General features: G+C 39.7%; 1 protein-coding gene across 1 annotated transcript in view; it reads left to right on the top strand.

Moving 5' to 3' along the window:
• Window positions 1–1,907: 1,907 nt before the first annotated feature.
• Window positions 1,908–11,502, top strand: part of LOC119009159 (F-box/LRR-repeat protein 7-like) — a 30,298-nt gene continuing 20,703 nt past the window's right edge. The window contains exons 1-2 of the mRNA XM_037080194.1: window positions 1,908–2,424; window positions 9,061–9,150. Coding sequence (XP_036936089.1) covers window positions 2,388–2,424; window positions 9,061–9,150 — 127 coding nt within the window. The 5' untranslated portion in view covers window positions 1,908–2,387. The remainder of the gene's footprint in view (window positions 2,425–9,060; window positions 9,151–11,502) is intronic.

Below are 11,502 nucleotides of genomic sequence, written 5' to 3'. Positions count from 1 at the left end.
GCTTGTTCGAGTCAAGTGGAGATCAACACACGCCAACACGCTGACATTTAAGATTAGCTCTGCTGGCTACAGCAGTAATGTGAAGGTTGGGGTTTTGATCTGTGTGCATTTAGAAAGGAATTTCAGCCCGTATCCAGAATATTAAGTCGACTGTCAGCAGCAGACAACTGGGTTTGTCCCGGGCCTTTACTGGTACGTATCCAATGACCTGTTCGGCTGCTATTCATAGAAGCATTCCGACATGTGCCGTTAAAACCATTCTCTCCTTTCAGTCCGTCTATATCCTCGGAATATTCCGGAGATTATGTGTCCTCAGTGTCTGATTGGCTCAGTCTGAATCTATAAAACTCACACCTGTGATGATGTCATACTTTGATATTAATGAGATGTATGATGGGGAAAAAAATAACTTAATAGGGTTATGACTCGCCTTAAAGTAATGTAGAAGAAGTCAAGAGTCAAAGTCCACCAATTACACAATAAAGTGAAGAGTAATCTTATGAATTCCCTCCAGTGATGTCACTGTGTGGTGAGCTGCATTGTGGGTAATGTAGGCTCCAGGTTTAGGTCCAGCATGGTGTGCTCGTCATGGACCGTTTAGAAACAAATGATCACTGTTGATAGAGCCGCACCAGTTTTATTCCTCATGTCCTTCTTCCTTACCAAAACTTGTCAACTACATTACCCACAATGCAACATCACCACTGAGTGACATCACTGGAGGCAGTTTATCAGTTTAAACACAGCAGGGCAGGGATGGTATCTTCTCAAGATTCTTTTACAAACCAAGCCATCAGTGAAGACAATAATCAGCTAATGAATCTACAATGGAAATGATTATTGCATTTTAACTCAAACATATGATAATATAACAGCCTAAGTGGACATTTAACTACTTTTAATGTCTAAAGTACATTTTCTTGATTATACTTACAAACTTGTGTAATGTTTTCAATGCACAACTTCCAGTAAGTAAAGGATTGTAATTAGGAAGGCATTAAAACATAGACATCACCAAGTAATGTGCTAATTTCAACTCTGTGTGTATAATTAATACAATCTGTATCTAATGTTTTATACATATAATAACCATAAACAATCAATGGTAGGCCTGAATTTAGAGTTAATTATAGTTATTTCACTGTTCACAAACAATAAAAAAAATGCTTGATGAACTATAAGTTAAGCAATATATAGGTTTATAAACCCACAATATTAATGAAGTGAAATATTGATACACATGATATTATCATTTTAATAAGCACAGATGTTGCACATTGTGTATGTTTTGTTTATCAGTTCATCTGGGTGCCTTTTCACTATTAATTTTTGAGTTATGATTAGGGACATTCTTCCATCTCCTCACACTTGTATTTTGAGTGTCATTTATTGGCCAAAAAAGGGACAAAACATACAAGGAACAGAGATAAAGATACATTTGACTGATAGCATTTTTAAAAAATATATTTCTAGAGATATTTTGATAATATCTTTATCATTATTCATCCTTTATAATCATGTAGTGGAAAACTCATATTATGACAGCCACACAGATGAACTACACAGTATTTATCCATTAACCATTAAGTATTATACAGATAAATTGTAACTTTACAGTTGACTCAAGCTTAATTAACTACACATTTTACATGTATTAATGATGCAACGTGATACAAAATAACTAATAACTCATGTGATAGTCATAATAATATATTTTTCTTATATTCCACCACTTCCTCAGAGGAGAATAAAATATATTTATAGTCTTTATATATTTACATAAAAATATATATATAGTGATTGTGTTAAATGTTGTGATTCCTGGGTGTGAGTGTGAGTCAGTCTCCTTATCTTTTTTTAAACCTCCACATCTCCCTCTCTGGTCTGCGGTCTCTTTAAATCCAGATCCAGGTCCAGGTCCAGATCCAGGTCCAGATCCAGGTCCAGTGGACTCAGCGCTCACTCACTCACTCGCTCCAGTCGTCTGATAAACAGCTGCTTCACCATCCAGCGGCCACTTCACCAAAACTTTGTCCTCCAAAACTCCTCGAATGTGGATTTTTTTGTTTAGTTTTTGTGTGTTTCGTGGATATTCAGATGTAATAGACAGAAAGTCTGCACCGCTGGACGTCCGGATTCTAGGGTTTCTTTTCCTTTTTTTCCCCTTTTTTTTGTGCGTTATGCTGCTGAGCTCGTCCTCTGTTCAACATCTGGATTAACTATTTGGAGTCGGAGCGAACGGCCCTGCGCACAAACTCCCGACTGTCTCGCTTTTCCTCTCTTTAATGGAAAGACTTCCTTTCTCTCTGGAATTTAACTTTTTGATTTAAAAAAAGAGAGAGAGAGACAACAACCGAGATTTGCGCATAGATTATGTATTCTTTAAGATGGGTGCGAACAATGGAAAACAGTATGGAAGCGAGGGTAAGTGCTCCAATTATACGACCTTAAAAATACACGTTTTTATATGAATTCCACTTGGAAGTCGTTTTCGTCTCGTCAGACTGTGTCAAGCTAATTGTTTCCCAGTGTTGTCCAGCTGAACTAACATAAAACAATGCAGCAGTTTCTTAAGCTTCTTGAAGTTGTCTGAGCTAACTTAAAACTAGCATAAATCCCTTTATATGTTTAATTTTCTTATTCTTAAGTGTTGTCTCTCTATGTGTGGAGCTGAGCTTACACCAGACTCCATTCAAAAAACTACGAATTTTAAAGATGTGTGGATGATGTGGCGCTAACAGCAACGTTTGACTTTATATTGTCTACTTTTGATACTTTATGACACGTTTATATTCTTCATATAAATCAGATTGACATTTAAGAAACTTTGTGACTGTTAAACTAATTGTTTCTCTATGGTGTCAAGCTGAACTAACATAAAACAATGCATCAGTATCTTAAGTTTCTTAAAGTTGTCTGAGCTAGCTTCAAACTAGCATGATTCCTGCTATATGTTTAATATTCCTACTTTAAATGTTGTCTCTCTTTGTGCAGAGCTGAGCTTACACCAGACTCCATTCAAAAAACTACGAATTTTGATGTATGGATGATGTGGCGCTAACAGCTACATTTGAACTTATATGGTCTACTTTTATACACTTTTTAAAGATGTGACACGTTTATATTCTTCCTATAAATCAGAGTGACATTTAAGAAACTGTGTGACTGTGTTTCTCAATGGTGTCCAGCTGAACCAACATAAAACAATGCAGAAGTTTCTTAAGCTTCTCAAAGTTGTCTGAGCTAGCTTCAAACTAGCATGATTCCTGCTATATCTTTAATATTCCTACTTTGTTGTCTCTCTTTGTGTGCAGTTGCACTTACACCAGACTCCATTAAAAAAACTACGAATTTTGATGATGTATGGCTGATGTGGAGCTGATAGCAACATTTGACTTTATATTGTCTACTTTCTATACTTTTTATACATCTGACACGTTTATGTTCATCATATAAAACAATGACATTTACCAAAGTGTGTCTTTGTTAAGCTAACTGTCCCCATAAACTAACATAAAACAATGCAGCAGTTTCTTAAGTTTCTTAAAGTTGTCTGAGCTAGCTTCAAACCAGCATGATTCCTGCTATATCTTTAATATTCCCTTACTTTAAATGTTGTCTATAGTTTCCATTTTCCTACTGTAAGTGCTGTCTCTTTGTGTACCGCTGAACCAGACCCCACCAGACTCCATTCAAAAATCTTCGAATTTTAAAGATAATAGCGCTCATAGCAACGTTTGATTCTAAATTTCCTGCTTACTATACTATTGTTTCTCATTGGTGTCCAACTAAACTAGCATGAAACGATGCAGCTGTTTCTTGATGCTTCTTTGAGTTTGTCTGAGCTAACTTAAAACTAGCATCTTCCCCTCTATACCTTACCTTCTTACTGTAAGGGTTTTCCCCATGTAGAGTTGAACCTACACCAGACCCCATTCAAAAATCCTCTTATTTCAAGGATGTTTGGATGATGTGATGCTAATAACAACATTTTACTTCAAATTTTCTACTTTTTGTACTTTTTAAAGATGTACAACATCTGTAAGCTTTTCTTGATGTAGAACAGAGTGGCATTTACCAAATTCTGTCAGTGTTAGGCTAATTGTTTCTTATTGGAGTCTAATGAAGCTAACATAAAACAATGCTAGCTTCATAAATATGTCTGAGCTGGCTTAAAACTTGCATAATTCCCTTAACATCTTTACTTTTCTTTCTTAAAATGTTGTCCCTCTTTGCGTAGAGTTGAACTTACACCAGACTCCATTGAAAAATCTTTAATTTTAGGATGTATGGATTATGTGGTGCTAATAGTAGCATTTAACTTAACATGGTCCACTTTTTTGATACAAAGATGTGACACATTTACATTTGTCATATAAAACAGAGGGTGACATTTACCAGACTGTGCAACCATTTAACAACCCACCGTTTTGCAGGCCGTTTACTCCTTATTTCTGACTAAACTAACATAAACCAGTGGTGCAGTTTCGTGAATATTCTTCTAGTTTGTCTAAACATTAGTTGTAATTGTAGCAGGCAGTATGTCTGATAGCTTGCACAGTTTTGATCTGAAAGCAGAGTATCAGCCTCTTCAGTTTAAGTCAGTAGCAGCGTTGATGTTTACGACCTGTCATGCAGTCAATTTAAATCATATACCACCTCACACAGTTAGTCAAAAGCAGCTGACATGGCGGGGCAGGGAGTTCATCTGACAACACCAAGGAGCTTAATTCATGGCAGGTTGTGTGTGGAGTGTGTTGCTGCAGGTTTAGTCGAGGTGGGTCAAAGGACATCAGTGTTTGGGCACGTGTAATCAGTCTTATCTCGATAAGAGCCAATTCCAGAGATTTTTGTCCACAGTCCCTCAACTTTTTGTTGTTTGATTGTCTGGCAGCCATTTTGTGCACATTGTTCAATGCCATATCATCCCCATGTAAACAAAGACAGGTAGTCGGCACTTGAAAAGACAGAAAATAGCTTTATGTTTAAAAAGACACAGCTCCTCCTTGGATCTTTGGGCACAGCCAACGAAACAGAGTTACTTGGTGAAGCTGACTTCACAGCAAAGATGAGAAGCTAAATGTTGTCCCCCTGACTCCGATTTCCTCTCTTATTTATTAGAGAAGGTAACTAAAGATGAGGAAAATTAAATGGCCACCATTCTTTCCAGCAAATCTACCAGATGTATTCAGAGAAGTGTTTCTCTCAAATGGAATGTGGTGTAAATCCAGAGGATAAACAGCATTTTTGTGATATTATCATAACCAAAATCCATTTTTTTAAGAATCACATAGCATAATTTTGATAAAATCTCCAACCATGACAAACTCCCCTACATTGCTATAGGCATGGATCAACTACAGTACCAAGAGTACAAGCCTTCATATTACCCCCAACCTCCTCTGTGTTTTTCATCTAACTTCTAATCTTCAACATTACTTATTCAGAGAAAAAAAAAACTGCGGTCCGACTCTACCTAACGCATTACTTCTGTCTCCAGAGCAGAAATGTTTGTATAAATAACATTCCAGTGTGCTCTCTTCCTAAGTCAATAACTGCAGAGAAAAGATTGGAACTCATGATGTTAAAAATAACAAGTGGACCTGCTCCACCTAGGAATCCAGCCTGCTGAGGTACACGAGCAGATCCTATCACAAGATTTGAGCTCTTTCTCGAGCTGAACTCGCTAACAACGTTTTATTATTTAACTCTCAGGTTAACAGACATTAGTCAGGTGGTAAGAATATGACGTAGGCCATGGAGATAGTAACTCTCCCTTTCATTGCAAGGTAGGACAGCAAGTTTGCAAGTCTTTTATGTACAACATGAAGCATTACACTCCAATCTCAGTGCAAACTTTGATTTCTTACATTCCCCATTAAAACCATGAAAACACCCCTTTTAATGATTTACCAATGATGCAGCTAAAGTGTTGAGTGCGGGGATACATGAAAGCATTTTGAAGTAAGCCTGAAGCAACTAAAGAGCTTTGATGCATTTTCTTATGAATAACTTTGCAGATGAAAGTGAAACTTCAGCTGTAAGCATTATTGATTATCAGCTGAAGGGGATTTCCTAGTGGTTGAGACCGTTTACTATCGCAGCACTGAACAATGTTGTTGGAAGTCTTTTCCCTGTATTGGAAAAAGAAAGTATTGCACCAGAAAAGTTGGCAAGGTTCAGTCCTGGTTGAGTCAACAGTTTATTAGTTTTTTTAATTACATTTTTAGACTTATGACTAACTATATGAAATTATTTCTGTGATTGATCATCCAGCTAATTAACTGATTAGCCATTTTGTCTATAAATTGACAGAAAATAGAGAGAAATGTCCAACACAGCTCAAATGAATGTCTTTTAAAGGTCTTAAAGGCCATCTTAAAGGTCCAGTGTGTAAAGCATAGAGCCATCTAGTGGTGTGGTTGAAGATTGCAACCAACTAAATACCCACTCTCATGCCATCAGAGAATATGAAACACGTGAAATGCCCTCTGTAGGGTCGGTGTTTGGTTTATTGGATCTGGGCTACTGTTGAAACCTGGCAGACTGTAGACGAGGAACCTCTTCCTCTGTAGGTAACAAAAACAAAACAGTTCTTATTTTTAGGTGATTGTACACTAATGCAAACAGAACTTTGAATACTATATTTCATTTCTACCAGTAAATCTCTCTAAATTCTACACACTACACCATTAACAGCTGAAGACTAAGGAAACCAGTGAATGCTGACATCTAAGACAGTGGAAATAGAGAATATATTTAAATGGTCTTGCATTTCTACAGAGCTTTTCCAGTTTACTGACCGCTCAAAGAGCTTTACAACACTTGTCACATTCACCCTTTCACACACTGATGGCAGAGGCTGCCATGCAAGGTGCCAACTGCTCATCAGGAGCAGTTTTGGGTTCAGTATCCTGCTTCTTGATGCTTTGACTTGTAGTTGGGAGAGCCAGGGATTCAAACCATTGACCTTCCAGTGACTAGACAACCAGCTCTACCTCCTGAGCAACAGCCACCCCAAGTTGTTGATTCATTTCTTGTCAGCCTTGTCAATATGTGGCCTTTTTCTAACCAAATCTGATGTAATTCTATACACAAGTGGTTTTTGCTGAATCCCATACACATAGGTAGACAGTAGGGAATGGCAGACCCCGCCACCAACAATGAAAACTACCATAAATTGAGAATCACAGAATATAAGTACATTGAATTGCTGTTCATGAGAAAATGTTGACGATCAAATCTGCGTTTGACTTCTTTAATATCTTAAAGTAACTTTAATATTTACAATATATTACATGTATTCAGGTATTGTAATTCCACAAAAGAATATTGCAAAGTTTTGAAAGTGTTTAGCACCAGTATCTTAGCTACAAGTGCAGATTTCTGCAATTCCGCTCTGTCCACATCTGTTTTCAAGTGTGACTCCACAATTAATTACACACTGGTCACAGCTATGCAGCAACTCTCCACACCAACACATTATATAAGCACAAGACAGGAAGCCGGAGCTTTTGTGAAGGTTGTTTCTCTAGAAAGACAGAAAACAATCGGCCTTTGGCAGACCCACATGTGTCGAGCACACGGCCCTGCGAAGGAATGCTGTTACTAGTTTAACACTGAAATATATTTACTTGTGTTGATGCTTTCTGCTCTGCTTGGATTGATTATATTTTTTTAAAAAAAAGTGGTCTTAGGTTGACATCTGCAAGCTCTTCATGGATTTCTGAGTCATTTCTGTGGACTGAAGGAGCCTTAGCAGATGTGCCGGCTCAGTGATGTCACCACAGAATGTCATTCATACTCAAACCATACGAGCTGCATCAGTTTTAAACGATCTCTTTATCTGTGTAATTTATCGTCCTAGATTCTGATATCCAGACATCTTTATATCTCATTCCTTTAATATTTTGTGAAAGTACCAATACTCAATCCAACAACACTGTCCCAGTATAGATATCGAGCTGTTTGGTCACAAATATGGTGATGTTTGATTTTGTCCAACGGTCCCAGCATTTTGAGAATATTTTAAAATATCAAGATATAAATCACATATTGCGATATATCCTGAAATGATATCACGATTTGAATTTTTAGTCCATATCGCTGAGCCTTATCTGTGCAATCATTTGTCTTTTGTGCGTCTGAGTTCGGCGTCTGCATTTTCCCCTCCCGACACAAGCCTTCATATTTATGACTTATTTCGGGAGCTGTCGGTTCTGTTTAGGTGGCTGCGCTTGATGCGCATGCGGCTGTGACTGTTTCAGAGTACCTCTTCGGCCTTGTCGTGCTGGGTGAAAGGCGCATACTTAGTCTCAGGAAAGCCACAAAGCTGCATTTATGATCTGACTGAGGAATGAAACGCCATAAACAACTACTCCACAGGCAGCCTGCAGTCACCATGGCAGTCAGGCCCTGTCGCGCTCTGGCAAGCGGAGGCACACATGCAGAGGACATCTCTTTTGAAACGCAGCTCTCCTGGTTGCCTGCGTAGAAATCCAAATCCTCAATCTAATAATACAAGGTTGCGAGGAGCCGTAAATTCACCTAAAACGTAATAAAAAAGCACTTTCATGTGGCAGTGGTGCGGACTCCGCGACCTCAGAAGAATGAAACATTTAATTGCAAATCATTCATTAAAGACAGACGGCTTGTATCTTATGCAGGAGGGTTTCTGCACTGAAAGAGGATTGTGGGAGACTTTATTCTTCTTCCAAAATATCAAAAAAGATGGACAGTAACTTAAACAAACCAGCAAGGACTTTGTGCGCGTGCCAAGGCTCACCGTCCCTCCAGAATTGAGGAACATAAAAGTCATGAGAGCAGAGACCGATGGGCTTTATATTTCTTTACCCCTCATACCTTCTTACTGTGTTTAAGACGCCATCAAAGTGCGATTCCAGCTTATCTCTGCTAGACACTCTTCGGGATTTAAGGATAAAAGGCGTTGTCGCCCCAAATGAAAAGGGTAAAACCAGTAAATCGCGCCTGCAGTTTGTCATCTTAACGTTTCTATACTGTGTCTCAGTGGTTTTGTTTTTCTTCCCGTTCCCCCCGCAGGTAAAGGGAGCTCAAGCATCTCTTCTGACATAAGTTCGAGCACAGATCATACACCAACTAAAGCTCCAAAGAATGTGGCTACCACCGAAGGTAAGGCATCTGGTGCTCATTAACCAAACTCCCCTCCCTCCTCTCTGCTTCTTCTTCTTCTTCTTCTTCCCCCCACCCACCATCCACTTTCTGTGCTGCCTATTTTTGGAGAGAGAAACCTGTGTGTTCCTGGGATAACCCTAAATTGAAAACAAACTCACAGCTCCCCATCAGAAACCCAGAAACCAAAGGCATTTTCTTTCGGGGCTTTGTTTGAGAAAGAAAAAGAAGAGGGGAAAAAAAAACAAAAAAACAAAACAAAACAAAACAAAACACACACTGCTGGCTTCTCATTGTGGAAGAATGCTTATCTAAACTGTGGTCGTATCAGGCTCAAAACGCTGCCAGGGAGGGAGGTACATGCGCTCGAGAGAGGGATTTTTTAGCCGGAGAAGGTGTGGGGAGTGAAAACGGGGGAAAGAGAGCTTTCGCCTACTGCTGTTGTTACTCCTCTCCATGCAGCTCTCTGGCTCCCTCTCGCCTCCCCAGCCTTCTTTCTGCCGAGGCAATCTTTCACAAACCTGGCAGACTGACTTTACTTCTCTTTGTCGGGAGTGTGTGCTTGTGTGTGCGTGTGTGTGTGTTGTGAGTGTAAACTGTGCGCTCGCCTGTAAGGGTTCAAAAATACTTTGCAGCTGACGGATGCCTCTTAAAGCCTCCTGTCAGCAGTTGTCAAGATGTGGATTTGTCTGATGCATTTTTAACAATCTGTCAAAGCGGAAGTTTCTTTTATTTTTGAAAAGAACAGCGCAACATCTCTGAAATCCAGAAGAACTGCGATGACAGGTGCCTGTGCTCTCTAGGAAATAAAAGTTTGATATGAAAACTATTTATAGATTCTGACACCATCTCAACAGGGCTGTTTTTTTAAATCACAATTATTTTTACAATAAACATCTTGAACTGAATGTACAAGCTTAACCATGATCACTATTCATTTATCTTTGGGTTAACTTTTAATTTTAATCTAACTCACTCCACCAGTTAACCGGTCTAGGAGAGGACCACTCCATATGTGAAAATGAAGTTTAAAGTCTCGAATGGCTCCAGAGAAAGCTGCGTGTAATCTCATAAACTGCCTCCAGTGATGTCACTCAGCGGCTAGCTGCATTGTGGGTAACGTAGCTGGAATGTGGAGTTACCCTTCAAGCATTTCAGCGTTGCAGGCTATGTTTTCATTGGCGTTATAGCACCTTATAAATAATGTTTTTGCTAATCTGTTATAAAGCGTCCTACGGCGCGTTTATCTCGCGGCGCTTTACAGGCTCCGAGTGGATTTTGTGGACTGAAAATGTTTAAAGAATATGAGCCGGGACAGAGATGATGAAATCCAAGGACCACGTGAAGCGACCGCTGACTGACTGATTTTGATCAAAATGTTATCGAAACGCCTCACAGATACATTATGGTCGCTCTGTTTGTGTTGCGGTGTCTCCGTCCTTCTCCGAGTTGACCAGTGACTCACCGGCTGCTTTGCACACACACACACACACACACACACACACACACACACACACACACACACATATATACTCCCCCCGTTTCCCTCTCCTTGCATTGTCATCACCAATCTTAAATTTGCTCTGGCGTGATGAATGTAGTATTCTTGCGGCTTTGGAGCTGCCCACTAGAAAACAAATAGCAGCTCCAAGCCTGTGTTTATAGCTGTCAGTCAGCTGAAGTTTTCAAGGTGTTTTCTCGGAGAAGGAAGAAGAAAAAAGAGAGAGAGAACGAACCCCTCACGAGACATCAGGCGTGCTTTTGGTTTCACGCAAGACGCGTGTCAATTAGTTTGTTTGAGGGAGGCTAATTCGCTGATTAACCTCGCTAAATATAGATTGAGAAGCACCGTGCTTCCGTGAGGCCGATCGCTGTTACTCACTCGACTCAACTGGAAATGCTGACTCACTCGGATGTGTGCGTTTAGGAGAGTATTTTGGGGAAACTGATAATCGTTCCAAATGTGTCTGCTCAGAACAACCTGCACAGATAGAAATATATAGCATAGACCATGGCCAGTGGCTTCCCAACCATAATTTGCCTCCTGTGTTATGACTGAAATTGTTATTTTTTTCTCCATGCTAAGTGGGAGTAATTACATGGTCTGGAACCGCCACGGCCACAGGCAAATCCCCCCTCCTTAAAAAGACACACTCGTGCACACATACACAAATGCACACTCACGCACCCGCACCCCCTCCCCCGTTCACGTGCTCGCACACAGTGGCAGATCACACAGTTGTTGCCCACCTCATCCTGTGGTCCACTAAACTAATCAGGAAGCAGTCTGGGCCGTTTCCCCCACCACACACTGGGAGCATTCACATTAGGGTCTTACACAGTATTCTCAAC

The sequence above is a fragment of the Acanthopagrus latus genome, chromosome 19 (genome assembly GCF_904848185.1).
Source record: "Acanthopagrus latus isolate v.2019 chromosome 19, fAcaLat1.1, whole genome shotgun sequence".
In the NCBI taxonomy this organism is placed as follows: Eukaryota; Metazoa; Chordata; class Actinopteri; order Spariformes; family Sparidae; genus Acanthopagrus; species Acanthopagrus latus.
Note: the sequence above shows the minus strand (reverse complement) of the source record. Positions and strands in the feature narration are given on the sequence as shown.